Below are 27,142 nucleotides of genomic sequence, written 5' to 3'. Positions count from 1 at the left end.
CTTTTAAAATTAAGACTGATAATGGACCAGCATATACATCTAAGAGTTTTAAAAATCTGTGAACAGTTTCACATTCAGCATTTAACTGGGATTCCTTACAATCCCCAAGGCCGAGCTATTATTGAAAGAACTAATCAAATTTTAAAAAATCAAATAGTAAGACTTCAAAATTCATATTTTAAGTATGCCTCACCTCATCAGATCCTAGCTCATTGTATGTTTATGTTAAGTCACCTGACTCCAGATAATTCCGGGGAAACCCCGATGCTTAGCATTGGCAAAACAAACTGACCACAAAGCCCCTGGTGAAATGGAAAGGTATACTTTCAGGAACTTGGAAAGGCCCTGATGTTTTACTAACTGCGGGTCGAGGTTTTGCTTGTGTCTTCCCACAGGAAAGCAATTCACCTAACTGGGTGCCAGATCATCTGATTCGACATGTCTCCACAGCCTTACCGGACTCGCCATCAAACTACATCAGAGATGACAACCGACAACCTAAACCAGAAGATAAACCGACTCTGCCTGCAATCTTACACCCAGACAAATAATGTTCGTCTGTCATTTAACACCAGTATCAACCAAGTGGAGAGTTAGCCACATGCAAAGCTTCAAGGATTTCAGCAGTAAGGACCATTCCTCTTCTTGGCAAGTTCGTTTAAAATGGCTCTTTGTAATAGCAAATGCTCTTCCTTTCCTTTCTAATCCTAAAAGCACGTGTGAGTCAATGCCTGTCTCCTAATCGCCCTGCTACACAGAGTGACAGATTGTAGGTCACACATATCTATGAATATGACTAAATGTTGCCCAGGAGTTCTCTTCCATCAAAATAGCTGTCTCGATCCACCAGTAATGTCCCATTTCCCCCGCAAACATACAAGCTCATTAAATTCTCTATTCAACACAGCAATTATTTTTCACCAGTTAAGACAGGAATTTACACATGACTTGGAACTGTTCAGCAGGGAAAATATTAATGACTAAGTTGGTTAAAAAGTAATGAGGTCAAATTCAATTCTTCCACTTTACAGATGAGGAAATTAAGGACTGGAGAAAGAAAATGACATCAGAAAGGCTGCTCTGACAAAGCAGTCAGGAGCACATTTTGAACCCATAGGATAGACAGGGGTAAAGAGCACAAGGGGCACTGGGATAGGGGACAAGCAGCTCGATGGGTGTCACTGTGTATCCAGGGAATAAGCAGATCAGAAGGTTGTAAAGTAATAAAAGTATTGCAACTTCAAAGAACTAAAAGGATGCTTCTGAATATGCCACACACCACAAACTCAGATAAATAAGATGTTAAACACTATCTAAAATGTAACATTCTAGCAAACTTTTAGCCTTCTCAGTCATGTGATAACCTCTTTCACAAGACTACATATGACTCCCTTGCATTAAGAAATATTCAGGGGCACCAGAGTGGCTCAGTCAGTCGAGTATCTGACTCCTGATTTCAGCTCAGGTCATGATCTCAGGGTTGTGGGGATCGAGCCCCATATTGGGCTCTGTGTTGAGTGTGGAGCCTGCTTGAGATGCTCTGTCTCCCTCTCACTTCGCCCCTCCCCCACTTTCACGTGCACACACATGCTCTAAAAGATATTCAGTGTATGGGGCGCCTGGGTGGCTCAGTCGGTTAAGCCTCCGACTTCGGCTCAGGTCAGATCTCACGTTCGTGGGTTCGAGCCCCACGTCGGGCTCTGTGCTGACAGCTAGCTCAGAGCCTGGAGCCTGCTTCCGGTTCTGTGTCTCCTTCTCTCTCTGCCCCTCCTCCTCTCATGCTCTGTCTCTCTGTGTATCAAAAATAAAATAAAACATTAAAAAAATAAAAATTAAAAATATTCAGTGTAGTACTGTCGTAAGGACATACAGATCAACAGAATGCAGAGTCCAGAAATAAACCCTTATATTTACAGTCAAATGATTGTAAACAAAGATGCCAAGGCAATTCAAGAGGGAGAGAGTATTTTTCAGCAAGTAGTGTTGAAACAAGTAGATATCCACATACACAGAAATCAACTTATACCCTTACCTCACACTACATACAAAAATTAAATCAAAATGGATTGGAGATATAGGAACTAACACTGTAACATTTTTAGAAATGATGAGTAGAAAAGCTTCAAGACCTGGGGTTAGGCAAATATTCCTTAGATATATGACACAAAAAGCATAATCTAGGGGCACCTGACTGGCTCAGTTGGTTAAGCATCCAACTTCAGCTCAGGTCATGATCTCACAGTTCGTGGGTTCGAGCCCTGTATCGGGCTCTGTGATGACAGCTCAGAGACTGGAGCCTGCTTCAGATTCTGTGTCTCCTTCTCTCTCTGCCCCTCCCCCATTCATGCTCCATCTCTCAAAAATTTAAAAAAAATGTTAAAAAATACTTTTTTAGGCTCTTTCCATGATTTGGCTATTGTTGAAAGTGCCGCTGTGAACATTGGGGTATATGTGCTCCTATTCATCAGCACTTCTGTATCCCTTGGGTAAATCCCTAACAGTGCTATTGCTGGGTCATAGGAAAGTTCTATTGATAGTTTTTTGAGGAGCCTCCACACTGTTTTCCAGAGCGGCTGCACCAGTTTACATTCCCACCAACAGTGTAGGAGGGTGCCCGTCTCTCCACACCCTCGCCAGCATCTATAGTCTCTTGATTTGTTCATTTTAGCCACTCTGACTGGTATGAGGTGGTATCTCAGTGTGGTTTTTATTTGTATTTCCCTGATAATGAGTGATGCTGAGCATCGTTTAATGTGCCTGTTGGTCATCTGGATGTCCTCTTTGGAGAAGTGTCTATTCAGGTCTTCTGCCCATTTCTTCCCCGGGTTATTCATTTTTCGTGTATGGAGTTTAGTGAGCTCCTTGTATATTTTGGATACTAGCCCTTTATCTGATATGCCATTTGCCACTATTTTTTCCCATTCTGTAGGTTGCCTGTTAGTTTTTTTGATTGTTTCCTTTGCCTTGCAGAAGCTTTTTATCTTGATGAGGTCCCAGTAGTTCATTTTTGTTCTTGATTCCCTTGCCTCTGGGGAGGTGTCAAGGAAGAAATTGCTGCGATTGAGGTCTAGGAGCTATTTCCTGCTTTTTCCTCAAGGGTTTCTATGGTTTCCTGTCTCACATTCAGATCCTTTATCCATTTTGAGTTTATTTTTGTGAATGGTGTAAGACAGTGGTCTAATTTCATTCTTCTACATGTTGCTGTCCAGCTCTCCCATCAACTGATGAATGGATCAAGAAGATGTGGTATATATATACAATGGAGTACTATATGGCAATGAGGAAAAATGAAATCTGGCCATTTGTAGGAAAGTGGATGGACCTCGAGGGTGCCATGCTAAGTGAAATAAATCAAGCAGAGGAGGATAGATACCATATGTTTGCATTCATAGGTCTAAAAGGAGAGACTTGGCAGGGGACCATGGGGAGAGGAAGGGGGAAAGAGAGAGGGGGAGAGTGAGGGACACAGATCATGGGAGACTATTGAATACTGAAAACAAACCATGGACTGAAGGGGGAGGGGGAAGGAGGGAGGGGGTGATGGTCATGGAGTGGGGGCACTTGTGGGGAGAAGCACTGGGTGTTATATGGAAACCAATTTGATAATAAACTATTAAAAAAATAAAAAAACTCGAGCTGCCACTTCAAAAAAAATATTTTTAAAAAAGCATAATCTAAATAGGAAAAATTGATAAACTGTACTTCACTGAAATGTAAAACATTTTTGCTTCGAAATATACCATTAAGAAAATGGAAAGACAAGTCACAAAATGAGAAAATATATTTGCAAATCATATATGTAATAAAGGACTTGTATGCAGAATATGTGAAGAATTCCAGAATACAGAATTCAACAACAAGAAGAAAAACACCCAAATGAAAAATGGATAAATGATTCAGTGGACATTTCACAAAAGAAGATAAAGGAATCATTAGTAAGCACATGGAAAGATGCTCAACATCATTAGACATCAGGCAACTAGAAATCAAGAAATAAAAAAAAACACAATGAAATACCACTTCACATCTACTGAGATAGCTATAATTTTTTTTAATTTTTTATGTCTTTTATTTATTTTTGAGAGACAGAGAGAGACAGCACGAGCAGGGGAGGGTCAGAGAGATAGGGAGACACAGAATCTGAAGTAGGCTCCAGGCTCTGAGCCAGCTGTCAGCACAGGGCCCGACGCGGGGCCCGAACCCACAAACTGTGAGATCATGACCTGAGCCGAAGCCGGATGCTTAACTGACTGAGCCACCCAGGCGCCCTAATTTTTAAAAATAGGAAGTGTTGGTGAAAACACAATGAAACAGTAACTCTCATACATTGCCTGGTGGAAATGTCAAGTGGTAGTGACACTTTAAAAAAAAGTTTAGCAGTTTCTTAAATTTACCATACACCCAGTAATTCCACTCCTAGGTACTAGGCCCAGAGAAATGATAACATATATTCCCACAAAGACTTGCATGCAAGTGTTCATGGCAGCATTATTCATAAAAGGCAAAAAGTATAAACTTAGATGTCCATCAAACTGAAGAATGGATAAACAAAATGTGGTATATCCATAAAATGGAAAGGTATTCCACAACAAAATGCAATACTGATACACACTACAACTTATACGAACCTCAAAAACGTCATACAAACTATAGAAAGCCAGACACAAAAGGCCCCACACTCTATGATTTTATTTATATGAACTGTCCAGAAAAGGCAAATCTATAGAAACTGGAGGTAGATTACTGGTTATCTGGGCTGGGCATGGATACTGACTGTAAACACACATGAGGAAAATTATTGGGGTGCTGAAAAGATTCTAAAACTAGATTATGGTAACGGCACAATTTGGTAATTTTACTGTAAATCATGGAGTTGTACACTTTAAAACAGATGAACTTGGGGCGCCTGAGTGGCCCAGTCAGTTAAGCATACGATTTCAGCTCAGGTCATGATCTCACAGTTCATGGGTTTGAGCCCCACATCAGGTTCTGTGCTGACAGCTCAGAGCCTGGAGCCTGTTTCAGATTCTGTGTCTCCCTCTCTCTCTGCCCCTCTCTTGTTTGCACTCTGTCTCTCTCAGTCTTAAAAATAAATAAGCATTAAAAAATTTTTTTAAATAAAATAAAATAAAACAGATGAACTTTATGGTCTGAAAATTATACCTCAATATTTTTTAATGCTAAGGGTGGGGGGAAAAGGATAATTAATCATATGGGAGAGAGAACATAAATGAAACAAAATGGGCCATAGTTGACCACTGTTGAGGCCAGGAGTTCAGTGTACTATTCCTTTCCATTTTATGTATATATTTAAAGTTGTTGGGATGCCTGGGTGGCTCTGTTGGTTGAGGTCAGACTCTTGCTTTTAGCTCACGCCATGATCTGAGACAGCATGTGAGATGGAGCCCTGTGTTGGGATTCTCTCTGCCCTTCCCCCTACCCCTACGTGCACGCTCTCTCTCTGCTCTTTCAAATAAATTTTTAAAAATTAAAGTTTGTTGATAACAATTTAAATATATATATAATAAATATATAAATATTCCTATGATCTTGAAGTATTTATGAAGGCAAAACTTTCTGTCTCCCCTAAAGAACCTCAGGAAATTGGCCTAACACTGTAAATCACATAAAAGAAAACCAGAAAAGTACTAATAGTTTCTTGAATATAGTGGGCACCATATCTATTCTTTAATATATCTTTTAACTTTAGATATATTACCTATAGAAAATTAATAAAGTGTGCTACCCAAATTAAATTATTATCGACTGCTGTCTCTGACACCAAATCTGCTACAACAAAGACTGAAACAAAAAGAATTCTGATGGAGAACAAAGCAACTACATTTCTGGACCTCAGTCTCATTGCCTATAGTATGTGAGAGTTAGCCAACATGACATTTAAGTTCTCTTTTAGCATTGACACTCTATGATTCCAGAATTTATTTGCCAGTTTTTTCCAGTAACTAACTCATTACACTATAAGATACGTGATACAGGTTAACTAGGTCCCACGTGAAGACACAGGCAGTTAGGCAACAAAAACGCATGAGAATTAACTAATTGGTGAAGGTCAAGTTTCATTTCTTGTATTATATTTACATAAATGCATTTCTCCTAATCATGTTACTATGAAACTCCTTAGGCCGGTTAAAAACACTAGCTGTGTGTGTTTGTGTTGGACGGCAGGCAACCCAGTTAAAGATTCTATTACCGTGGCACAGTCTCTTTTCCACCATGAATTTTTTAAAAATTTGACATAGACCAACATCTATGTCTGAAACATTTCAAAATGAGTTTCGTGATGACAACTACTCCATACCAAAGTTTCTCAATCACTCCACCTTTTGCAATCTGAATTAATCCTGCCCTCTAATGAACTGTTCTAAGACATCCCAAGAATACAGTTTGAGAACTCCTTCTCCCTAGTTTCCATTCTTTTTGGTCAGTCAGCAAACTTTAGACTTCCGTTCTCCCATTATTCCTGAAACACACTACTCCCCAAGCATTTCAGGCCATGGTGCTTGCCCCTTACTAAATCCACGTATTGTCATGGCTTTAGATCTAGCTGTTAAGACAAAGGAATTTGGTGTTTACAAAGAAAGACCTGAAAAGTTTTGAGCAGGGAGGTGACATTAGAATTGTGCATTAGAAAATTAATCCTTGGGGTGCCTGGGTGACTCAGTTGGTTAAAAGCATCCGGCTCTTTGTTTCTGCTCAAGTCATGATCTTGGGTTTTCATGAGTTTAAGCCCCCACGTCAGGCTCTCCACCTCAGAGCCTGGAGCCTGCTTCAGATTCTGTCTGTCTGTCTGTCTGTCTGTCTCTCTCTCTCTCTCTCTCTCTCTCTCTGCCACTCCCCCACTCGTGTTCTGTCTCTGTCTCTCAAAACTAAATAAACATTAAAGAAATTTTAAAAAATAAAGAAACTGCCTAGACTCAATGCTCTTTGTAACTCTAATAGTGATTGGCAGAATGTGGGGCTAATCTCCATATTCCTCTCAGAATTCTCCATAGTACTTAGTACAAAGTGTTCAGTAAATATTGGTTAAATGATAAGACATTTTTGCTGGTCACCATTAGTGAAGCCTATTTCAGTTTTCATATAGCTCTTGAAACCCAAATACATATAAGAAATTTAGTGATATACTGAGAATGGAGTTGTTTTATGGTATTCTTCAGCTCATAAGTTTCCTAACAGTCATAAGCAAAATGACTATCAACAGGTACATGGTTAAATAAGGTCCAAAATAAAGGTAAAAGAAATAAAATAGAGTATCACCATTTTGCAACTACCAAAGAAATAATCTAAATAGTAGTTTGCTGGAAACAGCTCATATCAGCTTCTGAAAGCAAACTGTACATCTGCTTTCAATGACACATCAGTAAGAATGAAATTGACTATGGCAGGAGTGTTTATGCCATAAAATTTGGCCAATAGCCAGTTAAACATTTACCAATACACCACTGGATGAAGGCAATGAGGATCAGTATCTGATAAAATGATTATGTGAACGGCTGTTGAGGATCTCGATCATCATGGATGAATCAGGCTACAACTGCACAAACCCACTGATAAACCGAACATCACAAAAACAGAGACAGTAGACATGAGGGGGCTCCTACTGTGATGCAGTAGAAAATACACAGCATCACCAGTAACGATCCTTGCCAAAACTAGAATGTGATTCTAATCAAGCCTAGATCTACCTACCGGTGTGTAAGAAATACAAAATACAGAAAGACAGCCAGCCAAATACAGAATGTGGAATATCTACAGGGTAGCCCTTGCTTGGATACTAATTTACAAGTCACTACAAAAACATATACTTGAGACAATTCAGAAAATCTGAACATTAGCTAGATATTAGATTTTAAGAGGTTGTGAATTTTGTTACATGATAAAGGTTTAGTGATTTTCTTTTGAAAAAGGCCTTATCCATTAGAGATACATAGAATATATGTATGAAATTATACAATATCAGGCACTTGATCTGGGGATGGGGGTTCTTTACTTTTACATAAATTTGAAGCTTCCCATAATACAATTTTTAACAGAGTAACCAGTATACAGAATACATACAAAAGAATGACAAAATTATCAGTACTGACAGCAATAGCTCTCCAATAAATAATGAACTGCCTAAAAGCATTGGGGAAACATGTACAATGTGATGCCAATTATTTAAAAGACAAAAAAAACATGAAATTGATATTATGAGTGGACTAAAAAATGTCAGAGGGATACGTTCCCTGGGGAGGATATTGGGCTTGGTGGAGAAGAGGTTAAGGGACAGATCTGTCAGCACTTTACACAGAATAAAAAAAAAAAATGCCTATTACTCAAATGAGTTTTATAAGCATTTTATCTTATTTTAATGTATATTTATTTTTAGAAGACAGAGTGCAGGCAGGGGAGGGGCAGAGAGAGAAGACAACACAAAATCTGAAGCAGGCTCCAGGCTCTGAGCCATGAGCACAGAGCCCGATGAGGGGCTCGAACCCACAGACTGCAAGATCATGGCCTGACCCAAATTCAGACGCTTAACCGACTGAGCCACCCAGGCGCCCCAATAAGCATTTTAAAAATAAAGGTCCTACCTTTATCTGCATTCTCCAGATATGTTAGCCCTGTTCTTTCCCACAGTCCCTTGTGGGACTCAGCCAGCCAGGCAAAGCTGTAAAACCAAAGAGCGAACAAGCAAGAGAATGCACCCTGCCTAATAGCAGCACTAGCCGCACCCTCACCTTGGCCAGCCTCTGTAAACCTCTACAGGCACAAACCACAGCACTATGCTAGTAGAAAAACATTCACATAACTATTGGAAAAGAAAAAAAACCTATAAAAAGAGAAAGGAATAGGAAACAGCAAAAAGAAGCCAAGGAAAGACAGCACACTGTAAGCACACTTTCCAAAGCTGGAGAGTGGCATGCATCTAGATGAACACACTGAGTACTGGCACAGAAAAGCTTGGAAATACAAGCACTGGATTTTTACCTCTGAAAATGTTCATCTAGCCCAACAGCTCAAATATACTATGTTTAAATGAACTTCTAGATTTCAAATCTCATCAGCAAGTGACACTATACTGCAGCCAACCAACACCTTTGACCTATCAACAACCAAGCAGCTCAAAAGGAAACCTTAATACTTCACTACAAATTCTTTTTTTCCTAAGTTTACTTTTTTGTGAGGTGGGGGCGAAAGAGAGAAAATCCCAAGCAGGCTGCATGCCACCAGCGCAGAGCCCAAGACAGGGCTCCAACTCATGAACCATGAGATCAGGACCTGAGCCAAAATCAAGGATTAGACGCTAAACCAACTGAGCCACCAAGGTGACCTTCACTACAAATTATGAGTGTGTTACTTCTAATATTTTTTAATGTTTTATCCATTTTTGAAAGGGGAGAGAAAGCGCACACACAAGCAAACAAGCAGGAACAGAGGAGGGGAGGAGCAGAGAGAAAGGGAGCCACAGAATCCAAAGCAGGCTCCAGGCTCCATGCTGTCAACACAGAGCCTGAAGCTGGGCTCAGATCCATGGACCATGAGATCATGACCTGAACCAAAGTCAGATGCTTAACTAACTGAGCCATCCAGGTGCCCCTGAGTATGTTATTTCTAATTATAGACCCCTACCACAAATAAGATCAGGGCCTAAAACCAAGGATTCAGATCTAGAAAGCTAGAAAGAATTGCTTGGCCCTTCAAAGACAACTGAATACGATGGCAGCTAACTGGCTAGGTCTGAAGATGAGTCTTGGTCCTCAGCTGGCTAGTGAAGGAGGATGAGGGCTGCCACCAACAGAAATGGTAGCACTGTGCCTTCCGCCCCGTCTTAGGTATTCATGGATGTCCAGGACAAGCAGCTGAACAGAGACAGGACTGCCAAATACCTGGTAAAGTAGACAAGCTGGGAGAGCCAAGTCGGGTAGAGAGAAGGGAAATACTTGCCCCTTCTTGAGGCAGAACATAGGCCCTAGCATTGGACTGCATGAGCTGAAAGCCCAGCACCATCATCTACTAGCTCCATAACCTTAGCCAAATTAACTTCTGCACCTCAGTTCTAAAATGGGGATAGAACAGCACCTACCTCATCAGAGCTACCGTAAGGATAAGAGACAATGCCTGTGAAGTGCTTTAAATGTATCCACTGTACAAAGTAAACCTCAAATTCATATCAGCCATCATCACTACTGTATCTAGTGCTAGATGTTAATAAAGAGCCTAAAAACAACTCTCACGAATAGGGAAACTTGACTTGGGACAGAGTGGACACTACACACTGGTAAGTAAAGAATACGATACTCGAGGGATACCTGGGTGGCTCAGTTGGTTAAGCATCTGACTTTGGCTCAGTTCATGATCTCACTGTTCATGGGTTCGAGCCCCACACTGAGCTTTGTGCTGACAGCTGAGCCCAGAGCCTTTTTCAGATTCTGTGTCTTCTTCTCTCTCTGCCTCTGTCTCTCGCTCTCAAAAAATAAATAAGCATTAAAAAAAAGCATACACTACATGATAAAGGAACTACATCAACTGGTTTCACATATGAGAGAAAAAGTATAATTGTATGCAAGCAGCCAGTAATGATTCTCTAAATGTCTTCCAAACACTAGCATTGATTTCCTCCATGATTTATGGTAGCTGTAGGATTACTAAGCAGTTAGAAGTCCAACAATGAGTATGCTGCCAGACTCATTATCTAAGTTAAGGATAAGATGTGTCCAGACAACTGAGAGAGCAGTTCAACAAGGTTACAAGATAGATCAACATATAAAAACCCATTATATTTTGGGGCACCTAAGTGGCTCAGTCCGACTTAGGCTCAGGTCATGATCTCACGGCTCCTGAGTTCAAGCTGCACATTGGGCTCCATGCTGACAGTACGAAGCCTGCTTGAGATTTTCTCTCTCTGTCCTACCCTTGCACATGCTCTCTTTTTCAAAATAAACTCAAAAAACTGTATTTCTATACACGAGCAATGAAGACTGCAAAAATTAAGAAAACAATTCCCTTTAGACTAATAGCAAAATAAAATACTGAACAATAAAATTTTTAAGTGTGAAACTTATATGTGAAAACTATGAAATATCTTTGAAAGAAATTAAAGACATACATACATGGAAATACATCCTGTGTTCATGGACTGTAAGACTTAATATTGTTAAGATGGAACACATCATGTTGTAGATCATAAATATGTATAATTTTTATTTGTCAATTAGCCTCATTATAAAGTTGGGAAAAAATATTGTTGACACAGCAATACTTACCAAACTGATCTGCAGAGTTAATGCAATCCCTACCAAACTCCCAGCTGCCTTTTTTTTTAAACAGAAATTGACAATGTGATTGTAAATTTCATATGGAAATGGAAGGGACTCAGAATAACCAAAACAATTTTGAAAAAAAATAAAGTGGGCAGATTCACACTCCCAATTGCAAAACTTATTACAAGTCTGCAACAATCAAGACAGAATAGTGCTAGTTGAAGGACAGATCCATGTATCAAGTAGAATAGAATTGAGAATCCAGCAATAAACCTTTTTGTTTATGATCAGTTGATTTTCAACAAGGGTGCCAGGAAAATTAAACAGGAAGTTAATAGTTTTCCCAACAAATGGTACTGGGACAACTGGATACCCACATGCAAAAAAAAAATTAGAAGAGGAGTGTTTGTGACCTTGAATTAGGCAATGATTTCTAAGATATGACACCAAAAGCACAAATGACAAAAGAAAAAATAAACTGGACTTCACCAAAATTAAAAGTTTCTGTACCTCAAAGGATACCATCAAAAGGTTGGAAGAACCCACACAATGAGAAAATATGTGTAAATCATATATCTGAAAAGGTACTTGTATCCAGAATATATAAAGAACCCTTACAAACTCAACAATAAGACCAACAGCCCAATTTAAAAATGGGCAAAATTTTTGAACAGACATTTACCTTAAAATGACATAAATATGGTCAATAAGCACACAAAAAGATGTTCATCATTAGTCATTAAAAAATGCAAATCAAGGGGTGCCTGGATGGCTCAGTCGGTAGAGCATCTGACTCGATCTCAGGGTCATGGATTCAAGCCCCATGTTGGGTGTAGAGATTCCTCTAAAATAGTAATAGTAAAAAAAAATGCAAATCAAAACTATGATAAGATACCACTTCATGATGGCTACAATAAAAAAGACAGGTGGGGTGCCTGGGTGGCTCAGTCAGTTCAAGTGGCCAACTTCAGCTCAGGTCGTGATCTGGCAGATTGTGAGTTCAGCCCAGGCTCTGTGCTGACCGCCTGGAGCCTGCTTCAGATTTTGTGTCTTCCTCTCTCTCTGCCCCTCCCCTGCTCATGCTGTGTGTCTGTCTCTCAAAAATAAATAAAAACCTTTTAAAAAAAAAAAAGACAGGCAATAACAAGAGCTTCAAGAATAAGAAACTGCAGTCCTCACAGATTGCTAGTGAGATAGCAAACTGCTCCAAATACCTCAGCAGTTCCTCGAGATGTCCAACTTAGAGTTACCATACGACGCAGCAATTTCACTCCCCTGGATACCCATGAACTGATAAATGGATAAATAAAGTGTGCCATATTCATAGAATGTAGTATTATTCATCCATAAAAGGAATGAAGTTCTCCTACATGCTACAACATGGATAAACCTCACAAACGCTATACTAAGTCAAAGAAGCCAGTTCCAAAAGACCATATATTGTGGGATGCCACTAATATGGAATGTCTAAAACAGGGAAATTCATAGAAACAGAAACTATGTTAGAGGTTGCAAATGGCAGTGGGGAAGGAAGAGGGAATGAAGAAGGGCTGCTAGTGAGTATGGGGTTTCTTTTTGGGGTGAGGAAAATGTTCCACAATTGGATAATGCTGGTGGTTGCACAATAGTATAAATATATTGCACGTCACTGAACTGTATACTTTAAAAAGGAAGAATTTTCGGGTGCCTGGATGGCTCAGTCGGTTAAGCATCTGACTTTGGCTCAGGTCGTGATTATCACTGTTCATGAGTTCAGGCCCCATGCTGGGCTTTGTGCTGACAACTCAGAGCCTGGAGCCTGCTTCATATGCTGTGTCTTCCTCTTTCTCTGCCCCTCCCCTGCTCATGCTGTCTCTCCCTCTCTCTCAAAATAAAACACACACATTAAAAAAATTTTAAGGGGCAAATTTTAGAGTGTGTGGATTTTATCTCAATAAAGCTTTCATTTAAAAAATTGTCCAAACTGCCCAACTGAACCATTAGCTGGATGTGTACTGTAGACCCAAAAGTTTGGGGGTGGGGCAGGAATCCCATAATCCCATAAAACTAGATTTTAGAAGGGAACAAGTAACACTCACATGAATGATACAGTAAGGATATCTATAAGGTCAAAGCCATCTGTGTGAGCAAAGTCATTGTTGGAGAACTTGAAAGGTTAAGTTTGGTAAGAGACGGTAGATCTCTTATTCCCAAGGGGTTTACATATTTCTCAAGTTGCAGAGAAATACATTCATTTGTAGAAAACCCCAGACTCTTCTCAGCTTGCCAACTAAAAACTACAGCCCTATGCCAAGTTAAGAGAGAGCTCTTATCGTACTTTGCCCATCTATGTATCTCACAATGGAGGCTAGACGAAGTCCTCTACAACCATTCCTCAGTATTGGAAGGGCACTCAAGAGGAATCCGAAGAACTAACAGAGCCTTAAAGAATGTTCTAAAATGCTTCTGTTATTTCAGGTGCATTCTAGGAAGTGGCAGCAGATTGCTTATAAAAAAATACCCTGAATACAGAATAGTAGGCAAGTCTGAGACAGGTAAACTCAGCCAGGAAGGACATTTCTGGTGCTCTCACGTACTGTCTGGTCATTGCGGCTACAGAGTGAAAAGTCAAATTTTTAAATTATTGGGGCACCTGGGTGCCTCAGTTGGTTGAGCGTCCAACTTCGGCTCAGATCATGATCTCACGGTTCAGTTCAGGAGTTTGAGTCCTGCATCGGCGCTTGCTGTCAGTGCGGAGCCTGCTTTGCATCCTCTATCCTCCCCTCCCCGTGTCTCCCCCACTCACACGCTCTGTCTCAAAAATAAATAAAATAAATAAATAAAGCATTAAAAATAATAATAAAATATCTGTATCTGAGGCAAAATTTAAAAGATACAAGCGCTGGGGGCAGGGGGGCATCCGGTGGCTCAGTCAGTTAAGCATCCAACTCTTGATCTTGACTCAGGTCATGATCTCACAGTTCATGAGTTCAAGCCCCGCATCAGGCTCTGCGCTGAGAACGTGGATCCTGGTTGGGATTCAGTCTCTCCTTCCTTCTGCCCCTCCCCAACTTGTGCTTGTGCTTGCTTGCTTGCTCACTCTCTCTCTCTCTCTCAAAATAAACTTAAAAAACAAGATACAAGTGGGTGTTCAATGAAAAGTGAGTTTCTCTCTCACTTCTGTTCCCAGTCATCCTATTCTCTTCCTCAGAGGTGACCACTGTTACCACTTTTTTCAGTATCCTTCCAGAAATGGTCTATACATTTAAGAAGAACATACATATTCTGCAATGTGCCTTCTTCACTTAGATAGCTCTCCACTTAGTACACATACCTTATTCTTTCTGACTGCTTCCTAAGTGTTCATAATATGGATGTACTATAATTTTCTAACCCTGGAATGCATTTTTATTATCAGTAGGTCTAAAGCAGAGATAAAACATTAGCCATCACAATGGTTTGAACATGTGGATCTCAATGAATTTGACCATATGGGATGTGGAGGAAAGAGCTGTCCACCAACACCCACTCTCGTCTTTCACAGTCAGAGAAATGTCCATGGGAAATGGCTACCCTACCGGGGACTACACTGTCCAGCTACCTGGCAGCCAGCTATCTCCATGGGACTAGGTTTCCCCAGTTACGAGCTGAATGGAAGTGATGAAGGTTTCTGGTCTGCAGCTTTGAAAGGATGGCTGTGTTTCCTCCACACAGCCCCTGCCCCTTCGGCCAGGCGGATGCTCAATGACTGGAACGGGGCCATCTGGGGCCTGAAGCGGGCCGCCAACACTGCGGCGACCTCCAGCTGCAAGCTTCAGGCATGGCTCTGGGGCAGGTCACTGTTGAGAGTGGGAGGAGGGGAGTGGAACAAAAGAAACCCCTGTTATGAAAAAACTTTGCTTTATGACAACAACTGTTTCAACGGGGAAAAGGAGGGTAGGTTCTAAAAGGTACTGCCTTCACAGTGTGATTTTTCTTACAGGAATCTTAATAATAAAATAGTTTGTGTCTATAAGCATTGAGCTATAAAATCTAAACATCACTGAAAAAGTCTCAGGTTTGACTGTATCTAGGTTTTGCAGAGTTGCATCATCACTGAGACTTACACGTTTTTGTTTTCTCTCAAACAGCAGCCGTTCAGGCCTCGGGAGGCCAGCTCCACGACCTGGATCAGCTGGTGATCTGATCTCCCTTTTACACACACCAATCATGTCATGCCAACGCCTCCCTATGAAAACATGCTCCTTTAGGTGTAATACCAGCACCTACCTATCTAGAGCCCTGGAACAATCTAGACTCCTGTGAATATAAGTTCAGACTGTTTTTGCTGATATCAAAGGTAAAGCCAGTTGTCCCTGACTGACAAAGCAGGCTTGTTCATTTTTATAAGATTTACACTCTATATCAGCCCTTTGCAGGGCACCTGGCTGGCTCAGCCGGTAGAGCATCCAACTCTAGATCTCTGAGTTTTGAGTGCAAACCCCATGTTGGGAGTAAGGATTACTTTTAAAAATATTTAAATCAGTCATGTGCTATTCTTTCCCGTATCATGTTACCTATCTTCATAAATTTGAAGGCATTAATGTCACCCTCTTCTAAGTTCTTCCCTTAAGTCCCACCCAAGTCCGACACCAAGTCTGTGGGCTTTCTTCCCCTTGGTAGCTACAGTCTTCTATTCTATTTCCTTCCCCTCCCTTTATATAAACATCAGCACTCCTGATAACAATCACCCCATCATTTTCTTCACTTCCCTCTTTCATTCTTGGTTCTTTGCATCTTCTCTCCATTCTATTTCTTCTCCACATAATCCACGTACCATAGGCCACTCTGACTCAGCAATCTAGCCTCACTGCCCGTTTTTCACAATCCTCTGTTTCTACTACAGCAAGCAACTGGGGCTAGGTCCCTCTGTGAGCCCACCAGGGAACTGTCCTGCTGGAGATCACAGGGGTCAGGGGGCTTTATCCTCAGACTCCCTTTCCTCAATGATCTTCTGAGCAAATGAGTACATATGGATCAAACATGCCACTATTAGGATCATGTTTATCATCTCACCAAAACTGTACAACTCCGCAGACAGTTGGCCCTATGTTACAGATTAAAAATGTGAAATGCAGAAAGATTAAGCCACTAGCTGAAAAGTAAACAGTTAATAAGCAGCTGAGCTGGACTCCAAGTCCAATCCTGTCTCTTCCACTCTATGATGCAATGTCATAAGAGCCGTAGCACACTCATGCTCCAGCACAGCCGGCACTCCTCGTGGGCTTGCACGGCCAGAGAGATGCTTGCAGGCTTCCAGCCTCTCCAGCCTCTCCTTGCAAGGAAAACATATTAAGATAGCTGCCCAGATTGTTTTAATCTTCTTGCATGCAGAAAAAAAATTCTTCTAGGTAATAATCCACCAGCCATGTGAAATTTTTATAGCATCATCATCCATGGCTACTCCCACCTCAAATACCAGTTACTATGAAATTATGCACGAATTTGGATCAAAGTATGGGGGGAAATGCAAGGCAAATTTTTATCTGATGAACTCATGGCAGAGAATCAAATTTCACAGAGAGTTACAGACTCTAGTATATTAAAAACCAATCTGTAACTTTACTGTGAGGAGACTACTTTATTAGAACAACTAAAACATGCTGAGCTCTGCTGGGACACAGGGGTCATGCTAATGTGTGAGCCAAAGAGAGTCTTTTCTTGCTTTAGTAGAAAAGATAATAATCTGCAAATCACTAGCATCTGAGGCTGGCTTGATTTAAAATGCACACAGATATAGAAAAGGTTCCAGGAAATCACTGTATTTATAGCTTGCCTACATTAGTCAGTGGAACGGCCCTTGCTGCTCCCAAAATAACACTTGGGAAGGCGCCGCCTCCTAGCACCTTCACTAAAGCAAAGGCACAGCTCTCATCTGCTGGCCTATAAGTTCCCCCAGGAGGACCCCTCTGGCTCCACAGGGAGCCAGGGAAGCAGAGGGGCCCTCCCACCTCCCCGCCCCTCCGTTGCCCAGCTGTACAGCAGCTGCCTCGAAAAGTCCCAGCCCTAGAAGCCCCACAGCAGGCCACGCGGAGGAGCCCCGGCCTTAAGCCCCTCCACCGCCCAGCTAAGCATCGGTCAGATTTAGAAAGCAGAGCCCCCTCAGCATTACACCCTCCAGGACACAGGATCTTCACCACAAGGGTAAGACACAAGAGAACATTCTGGCCAGGTACTGATCACCAAGATCTTTCACAGCAAAACCACCTAAGGGTCAAGGAAGTAACAGACAGTAATCTTGTATATAAATTACCACAGTGCAGCAGAGAACAAGACCCCAGCCGTGCACTCAGTGGACTATCTGGGGTTAAAGTATTTTAATCCTCTTGGTACAGAATTTCAGAATTGTTGGTCCATAGCAAGTGTGGACAAGGCTCCAGACACATGGGACATCTATGTGCCTAGAACTGCTTTCCCTCCCAGCAACACCACAGTAACTCAAAGGCCTTCCCGGCCTGGGGAACGGCCAGGGCTGCTCACTCTGTGGACTCACAAAGGCCTCTGTGGCAGACACACATCCACTGACTCCAACGCGGAGGAGGAAACGCAAAGGAAAGACTGGGTTGCGGAGAGGCACTTCACCTGGCACAGTGGGCTGGAAGACTTTATTCAGATCCAAGGAGGAGGCTCTGGAGTGGGTTTTCTGTGGCCGCGGTGGCGGGGTGGGAGGGTCCTCGCCCCTTTTCATGGCCTCTTCTATGGAGGTGCTAGAGTAAGATCTGCAGCAAAATAAGGAGAGGTCAGAAGGGAGACAGCAAAGCTTTAGTCTCTGAAGTAGGGTCGGAATGAAAATACCCACTACAAAGGACTGACCAGCTCAAAGCCACAATGAATTCTACTGCCCCTTGGGTGCCAGTATCTGAGGTAACTGCCCACACTCAACCCGTGAATCAGAAACTTTTTTAACCTCTTTATTCATATTATACCTTAGACCTAAATTTACCCAAAGGAAAAGCTAAATTCAAACCAGTTTCTATTAGCACTGTTAATAAGAACAACACGTAAACCTTCTGCGTAGGTACTTCCATATTGTAACAGAAGGGCTGCATGGTATTAACAGACTGCAGACGTTTCCTCCTGTTTACATGTTAATGTGATGACAGGCACCTTTGGAGGTGGGACAGATAACCCGAGAGTAAGTATCCGATGCTCTGGGGAGTAGGCCGCAAGTGACATTCAGGAAACGCCTCAGTCAGATGGAGGGGTCTAGGCTAACTCACCGTGAGAAAGACCAGTTTGGGGCAAAAGCCTCCTCGTAACCTTCTCCGTCCATCTGTAACGTCAGTAGCTAACTAGGCAACTTCTGAGATTGTAACTCCAATATTGACATTTAAAGAAACAGGAAATAAATAGCTTGCTGAAGATCACATAGCTAGAAAGTTACACAGGTTCAATTCAAACTCCACTCTGTTTCTAAATTCCATTTTTAAAATATTCTCATACTGCCTATGAGTCAGGAAAGAAATCTTTTGCTAGCAGCGGCTAAACTAGTTAGAGACCTACCTAATTATTTTCTAAATTAATTCAACTCAGTACATTAGTCTATTGCTTAGAAATAGATTCATGGATGGGTTCCCAGTATGATTTTCTAAAAAGCACATGTTTATATACATTCTACTCAGCTTCCTGGCTAAATTCATGTCAAAGAATAAAATGACCTTTGAGTCAGATATATTCTAGAGACAAATTAACCTCAGAAAACTTTTATTAGTATTTAGCTATTAGGGGGGCATTTATAAAATCAGAATTTATTACTATTAAGCAATTTCACTTCTTGGTAAAGCTGGTTTTAGCATAGCAAGATTTTACCTTCCTGAATCATTCCCTCAAGGGTTTCTCTGTGGTAGCTGAACAGTTTTGTTTGTCATTCAGGGTTGCAACCTTTTAATAAAGCCACTGTAACGGCATGTGACATGCTCTGGGGTGGTCCCTGTAAAATAAGTGCCATGATGGGCATGGCAAAGGCATGCTGGAACCAACATGAAGAATGTTCCAGTACTTTCAAGCAGAGTCAGAGGAAACTGAGAATTCAGTTTTCAAATGGGAACTCTTGATTTAAAGAGGAAATGAGACTCTAGCTAGAAATTAAAAAACTTTTTATGCGAGAGCTTTAGTGACCTTTTTCAGTCAAGAAAGAAAAAATAGTGTGTGTGTGTGTGTGTGTGTGTGTGTGTGTACACACACACACACACACACACACACACACGGCTAGGTACGCCATCCCATCCCACCTATCTCATTCCATTTTATTTCCATATATAACCTGTGTACTTACATTTTCATATGGAAAGTTAACTGAATATCAAATAAGTGATACTGGAAAACTCTGACTTCAACCAATTTAAATACAAATGTGCAGGGAATCAACACAATCATGAATGTAAGTGATGTTAGAATTGGGATTTTCCCTCTTCCCCTCACATGTCTCCAGTTTTATTATTCTAAAAAGGGAAATAACAATAATTTGATTCTCTCAGTCTCAGTCACGACCAGTGGGGAGTAATGAAAATAAAAAGGTCCAAATTAGACTAGGAGACCAATCCCTAAAAGAATAGTGTATATGAAATTTAGCCAGAGATATTAATAATAGAATATCTGACTATGAAATTTTGTACTTTCGTTTGCTTTGAGAAAAAGAGGAAGTCAACAGAAGAAAACTGTGAGGCTCAATTTACAGTTAACGTGGCACACATAAGCAGATTCCCGCGATTCAAAGGGTCTTCCTACTCTGAGGCAGGTAAATGTTACTATTCCTATGTCCTAAAGCCAGTACAGACTAATTTGCAAAAGATCCATTCATCCTTAAAAAACAACCAAAAAAGATGAGTAAATATGGTAGTCCTAGAGAAGGGAAAACCAGTGACCATATCTTTTCTCCCTGTCAAAAAAAATTACTGTATCTATTGTTTCAAAAAACAGGACTATAGATATATGTACCTTCTATAAACAAGGAAATAAACCTCCAATTTAGAAAATACAGATTTAAAAGATACACCAAGGGGTAACTCTTAGATTTACACAAAGACGAGATTTCCTTAAATGTCAATATTTCAAGCATATAAAGTATTATCAGATTTAATTTCACTTTTTCAGGAATGTGTCTAAGTAGCCAAAAGAAGAAAAACGTCATGAAGAGCTAGAGCAAAACTCGGGAGCCACAAACGTACTGTCCTGTCTTCCACTGTCTTCCTACCACTGAAAAGTGCTCCCAATATCAGTTCCCTCTCTGAGGTTCTATGCACGTTTCTGTATTTCTCCTCCATCTTCGGCTCTGATGTCCGATGTCAACCGCAACTCTGCCTTACTGGCTCTCCCTCTTCTACTAGCTTCTACTGACCTAAAATCTGGGACTCCAAAAAGAGGTTCTAAGATAGGATAAAACAGACAATAAGCACTGCTTACCTAAAGCGTCAAGCCTCATTTTAAAATCACTGTGAGCATTTGCTTTTCCTACTCTAGAGTTTACACCTCAGGTGTCTTTGTGGTGTCGCCCTTGTCATGACAGTAAATTTCAGGGCCAGTTTACCTTCTAACCACTTTTCCTTCTCTCCAAAGCCATCGCCCTCTATTCCTTATCATCCTGCAGCAAGTGGGCCACATCACACAAGCCACTTCTTGTTGGTCCACCGGTCAGCAGCAGCCACCGCTTTCCGGCGCTAAGAGACACAGAAACTAAGTCTCCCAGCAGCACTGCAGGCTCCGGTCAGGCCCCTCAGGACAAGGGCCCTCGCCCATAGCCTAGGCTGCAAATCTAAAGGAAAAGGAGATCATGGGCTGGGCTCTGGGTTGTGGGATTTTATTTCTAGTCAGAGATAGGGTATGAAGGGCATTAAAGCAGAAATTAAACACATACTACCTGGATCTTGGTCTTGCTTTGAGGCTGTTGGAATCCTTAGATGCGGCTGAAACAAAGACCGGTTGTTGTTTACTTGGCTTTCATTTCTGTAGTTGAAGAGGTTTATGAGCAATCCCTGGGCTAGTGCACAACATCTATCTCAACAGGTAAATACGAGCTACAGGCATCCCTGTGGAGAACTTGACTGCCTCCACATCTTCAGGATTTTGTGATTTTATTTCTAGAGCTAAAGGCACAATTCAAACGAAAGGAAAACCAACATTGTTTTTCCTTTTGTTAGAGCACTAAGGAGCTATTCGCAAATCTACACTGATGAATAAAGAAATTCCAGTCTCAAAAGACAACCCTCTCAAGGGGTTATCTACTTCTATAATGAGGGGCTCTGACCTGTGTTTTCCTTGGTCTGTCATGATAGCCTAGTAATTGATTTTGAACCAGCCTCCCCTGAAGGCTAGGAAAAAACTCTATCAGGTTACATATTTTAAGAATTTCTTAAAACACACTACTAGAGCAGCATGACCACAGGAAATCAAAGCTCCCACAAGTTAAGTTGAAATGAGCAACACAGCTTTTACTGTAAGAAAATAGTCTTGCATCTTATGTCCCTGTGACCGGATCACACACACACAGAGGATATTATGGAATGAAATCATTAAAATATTTTATCAGGGCACCTGGGTGGTTCAGTCGGTTAAGTGCCAGCTTCGGCTCGGGTCATGATCTCACGTTTTGTGGGTTCGAGCCCCACGTTGGCCTCTGTACTGATAGCTCAGGGCCTGGAGCCTGCTTCAGATTCTGTTTCTCCCTCTCTCTCTGACCCTCCCCTGCTCACACTGTCTCTGTCTCTCAAAAATAAAAGACATAAAAAAATAAAATAATAAAAATATCTTATCAACCATATGACTTTTCCTTATCAAATTTAAGTCATAAACTAACTTGCTCACTATCGACACCCACGGACCCTAACGTTCCCCTCACAAGTTGTTGGGAATAATTAGAAACATTTACAAAAACATTAATCCTTTATGTTTTCTATACACTATGAAAGAACTTTAGAAACCAGTTATGCTAAGATTTTGCAAACACTGTGAATCTTTCATCATAAAATCTCATAAAAATTCACAGAAAAAAGTGCTACTAACTAGGAACAAGGAGAATATCGTTTATATATTGTTTGCAGAAATTCTTCCAGAGAGAAAATGTCTCAATGCATTATTCCACCCTTTTTTTAACATTGCTTTAAATATAAAAAGCCTCCTTGGTGTGAAGGACCCTGGATTTACGATGGTCATTAAAATCTATGAGTTAGATAAGCAGGAGAGAAAGAGGAGTTAAAAATGCTAACAAAGCACAGAGCAAGGAAGCAATATATATTCCTTTACATATGGTCAGCTATAGAAAAGACCCCTTTCTCTCAAAATAAGCATCGTGGCTTGTTATCGTGAGAACAAGGGCATCTTTCAACTCCAAACCAACGACCCACTGCCTGAGCCCTGCAAAGCATCGGGAAGCCTGAGCCCTGTCTCGCCCATTATCACGCGTCCCCACCGGCGAGTCCATGGAAAACTGCCTCTTCCCGCTGCACACACCCCAGGCAACAAAGGCAAGCCACCCCTGCAGCCAAGCAGGCTGCCTTGGGGCTGACTGGACAGTGTAAGACTCACCACAAAGCTGGGGACCGTCCTCTGGGCAGGTGGCTCTGAGCACCTCTTCTCTCTCAGACTACACTACTTCCCAGAAATATGTGGGTCCAGGGCACCTGGGCAGCTCAGTCAGTTAAGCATCTGACTCTTGATTTAAGCCTAGGTCAGGATCAAGCCCCGCAGTCAGCACAGAGCCTGTTTGGGATTCTCTCTCTCCCTCTCTTTATTCCCCTTCTTCTGCTAGCACGTGCTCGCTTGCTCTCTCTCTCTCTCTCTCAAAAATAAACAAACATAAAAAAAAAAAAGAAATGTGTGGGTTGGGAAAGTCTTAGTCATGTTAAAATAAAAGTCTGGCTCCCCAAACCAGACTGTAGTGACCGTTAATTCCTTTCTCAAGTACCATTATCTCTGTCTTTTTGCTGGGGTAAGAAGGGGTGTGGAAGGAAGGGTGAGCCCTGCTGGTGTGAGATAGACACACGGACACATGGGCTAAGGGGTGGGGACATGCAGTGGGAACCTGGACAGGAGTCCTGAGGCCCACGTGTTCCTCCTGGCCACACCACTACTGCGTCTCGGAACCTCAGTTTCCTCACTTCCAGAATGAAGAAAATAAAAACGTGGCCCCTCTCTCCTGGGGAGGGGGAGGGAAAGTGAAGGTACTTGGAAAACAAAATGTACTTTAGAATTGTAAAATATTACTGTTGTAGAGTGCTCCTAACTTTCCAATCTCAGAAATCGGGATTCTAAATGGAGTTCACTCTAGAACAGCAAAGGAGGTGCAGGTGTGAACAGGTAATGGAAGAGAAAACTGCTCTACCCCATAAGGCCGCGGGGCGATAGCGGCAAACAGGGCAGCGGCCAGAATCACCAACAGCTGCCTGCAGACTACTGCGTGGGGACAGACAGGCCTGGTATGCGCAGCATGACCTACAGACGCCAAGAAAAAGATCACCACTGTGTAGTGTGCTCTGGGGAATTAGGCTGCAATATGTTAGCTAAGAAATCTATTAGACTCCACTAATATATACGCTTTCAGCAGTTAAAAGGGTAAGGGCATATTAAAAAATATGTGACAAGGAACCCCCCTTCCCTGACAGCAATCCCACCACAGCATCCTCCTCCTCGCCACTACTATTATCATCATTATCAACAGTACCAGCCACTGTGGACGAGCAGGGCAGGGAGAGACTTCTGCCACCTGCACTGAAAATACACCCAGGTAGGTCGTGGTGAGTCCCCCCAGGTTTCAGATCACAAAGAGCTAGAGAACACTATTCTGGTTCAGTGTTCGATCAGCCACCAAGCCCCAGCAGGTCAGACTCGGCATTCGGGGCATGTGAGTATCTGCCAAAATGGCAAGACCGCGTTGTACGGGAAGCCAGGCACAGCCAGCGGGCAGGTCACAGCTGCTCACTTAGCTAGGAAGACGGACGAAGGACACTCCAGGCATGTCATCCTTCCAGAAAATTGAAATAGGATAAAAAGGCAAGCGTAAAGTTTAATTTTCTAAAAGGCAGCAACTCAACTGAGGTGAACTGCCCGAGTGGCATGGACAGACAACCACCACCTTGAAACTCCATAGTGTCTGGCAGTGGAAATGCAAACATTCCCCAGGAAAGGGGGTATTAAATACCTTTCAGATGAGGGATTCCCTCACAGCCACTCCAGATAAGGGAGCAAGGGGAAAAATGAATCAGAAACCACGTAGCATGTTCCTGGGCAGAACGTGAAAGAAACTCAGACGTACTTCATGCACAGTCGCACACCCTGATAGGATTTGTCTGGTGACTCCGTGGCCCATTCAATGAAGAAATCTTAAAAATGACGTCTACAGCTCATGCTCCAGAAAACACATGATGCTCATGGAAAAAATAGGAAGTGATGGGCTCAAAGGCTGTTGGAAAAGCACCAATTTAACTCTCTAAATTCAAATAGCTTTTATTAATACTGTTAACATAAAGTTTACAAAAACTGAGGCACAACCACTCCAGCTCCAGAAATTAGAGTTGGAAAGAACCTACCTCACACATTTATCCTAAAATGGGTATAGAGGGCAAGCCTAAAGTTTAAATGCTCTACCAGGCCAGCCAGCCATTTGTCTTTACACAAACGGAGCATTTCTCCTTATGATGAAGGAATCCAAATCAGTTTCAAAAGCCCAAACTAGGCTTGCAAATTCCTACCACTTCGGGAGTCATGGTTGATCTACAATCTCAATTTTTTTTAATTTTTTAATGTTTTATTTTATTGGGGCGCCTGGGTGGCTCAGTTGGTTAAGCATCCAGCTGCAGCTCAGGTCATGATCTCACATTTGTGGGTTCAAGCCCCACGTCAGGCTCTGTGCAGACAGCTAGCTCAGAGCCTGGAGCCTGTCTTCAGATTCTGTGTCTCCCTCTTTTCTCTGATCCTCCCCTGCTCACGCTGTGTGTGTGTGTGTGTGTGTGTGTGTGTGTGTGTGTGAAAAAATAAATAAAACATTAAAAAAAACACACATTAATGTTTTATTTTGAGAGAGACAGAGCGTGAGTGGGAGAGGGGCAGAGAGCGAGGGAGACACAGAATCCAAAGCTGGCTTCAGGCTCTGAGCTGTCAGCACAGAGCCCAACATGGGGCTCAAACCCACAAACTGTGAGATCATGACCTGAGCCAAATTTGGACGCTTAACTGACTGAGCCACCCAGGTGCCCCAACAAGTTTCTATTTCTTAACATCATCTTCTAGAGGCAAAGTTTCCCAAAATAGGCTACATATCAGAATGGCTTGGCAGACTACCTAAAAACAGAGATTCTGAGACCCCTTCACTGAAATCAACCATATATTCTGATTTGTATTCATTCTTGCTCTCTCCCCTCCTCCTTTTCTGTCCCTACTCCTTCTCCCTCTAACCCTCTCTCTTTTAAACCTTGAATGAACTTGGTGTCTGGGGAAAATTGTACTATAGCATAAGCGTCAATGTTATGTCAATTCCTTTGTTCCAACTTTAAACAAATAAGCCTTGGATGACAGCTAACTAACCAAAACAAACATGATTTACTTATTAAATGTTATGAGAGATACCAGTAAGAGAGAATGCAGCATTTCTTTCATGTCCTTGTAACCGGGGCTCCAAAGAGTAACGCCCTCCCTAGCCAGTTTGTTTTTAACCAGGCTCTCCTTGGTTCAGTAATGGCTTCCATCAAGAGAGCTAAGGACACATGCCTGGCCATCTCTACCATTCACAGACACAGGGCTGACTCTCCAAGAATGTGAGCAAACACAACTTTTCTTTCTTCTCCTTGGAATCCATTCCATGTATAAGCACATTTACTTGCCTTCCTGGTGAAGTGTAATGAAAACATTGGCAATTTCTGCTTTGGAAATGTAAAAGTTCAACTGCAGGCCTCCACCTGATCTACCCCATTAGCTCCTTACTCTACATAGAAACCACAAGGGCTTACTGAAATCTTCTCAACTCCAAGCCCTTCCAATTTCACAGTAAAAGTAACAATAAGATTCTAACTTCAAACTGAGTGATCCTATTGGTGAAACCTAAATTCAGAACGTAAAAAAAAAAAAAACCCTCTTTTAAGGTATGAAAAGGGTTAAAAAGCAACCAAAAGGTTTCATTATAATAAAACCCAAGGCAAACAACCAGTAATTTTCTACTCACTGAAACTATTAGGTGTTTTAAATTAGAAGGTAATCACAGAAAAGCATATTGAAATTGTTTTTTCCTACCTTGGTCCTCAGATGTGTCCTTTGGTAATGCTTCATCTGTAGAACTTTTCAAACCTACACGTTTTGTTTTTAAAGAACAAGAGAAAGGAGGAGAAAAAAACTGTAAATTTTTATTTCTGAGGCACATTAAAACAAAGAATCCCTAGTCCTCACGTATGAAAGCGGTGTTACAAACCTCTTTTGGTTGCTACAGCACTAAAACAATAGAGATCCCCTGAAGTAGGGAAATAGGTTCTCATCCCACAAAGAACATAGCTGAATTTACAATGTTCAACCAAGAGCACCTCTAGTGGTCAGGAGGAGTACTACCAGCAAGCGCCAGAAATCTCCCCCTTTCATTCCTGACATCCAGACCAATAACATCAGAATCTCTCTGGGAGTGAGATGCAGGCTTCAGTACTTTTAGGCCCGTTATACCAATGTGCAATCAAGACTAAGACCCACCAGGAAAGACAGTGATCAGAGTACAGACTGGAGTGAAAAATGTCTACTTCTGCCTGCCTCTCCTGAGCAAATATTTAAATAGAGAGCAAGCAATTATTGTTTCCTAATGGAAAACTTATTTTTCATGTTTAACTCCTGTACAAGGTTGCATCAATGGCAGGTCTGGACAATAAAACCTGAAATAGCTTCACTGATTT

The 27,142-nt window shown here is 41.7% G+C and overlaps 1 protein-coding gene across 1 annotated transcript in view; it reads right to left on the bottom strand.

The window, feature by feature from the left end:
* The window catches only part of REPS2 (RALBP1 associated Eps domain containing 2), a 239,499-nt gene that overhangs the window by 92,018 nt on the left and 120,339 nt on the right, over positions 1 to 27,142 (bottom strand). Inside the window, exons 12-14 of the mRNA XM_029929616.1 lie at positions 26,502 to 26,555; positions 21,142 to 21,187; positions 17,868 to 18,004 (exon numbers count right to left, since the gene is read on the bottom strand). Coding sequence (XP_029785476.1) covers positions 17,868 to 18,004; positions 21,142 to 21,187; positions 26,502 to 26,555 — 237 coding nt within the window. The remainder of the gene's footprint in view (positions 1 to 17,867; positions 18,005 to 21,141; positions 21,188 to 26,501; positions 26,556 to 27,142) is intronic.

Source organism: Suricata suricatta, chromosome X (assembly GCF_006229205.1).
Source record: "Suricata suricatta isolate VVHF042 chromosome X, meerkat_22Aug2017_6uvM2_HiC, whole genome shotgun sequence".
NCBI lineage: Eukaryota > Metazoa > Chordata > Mammalia > Carnivora > Herpestidae > Suricata > Suricata suricatta.
This window is presented reverse-complemented; position numbering and strand designations above follow the sequence as displayed.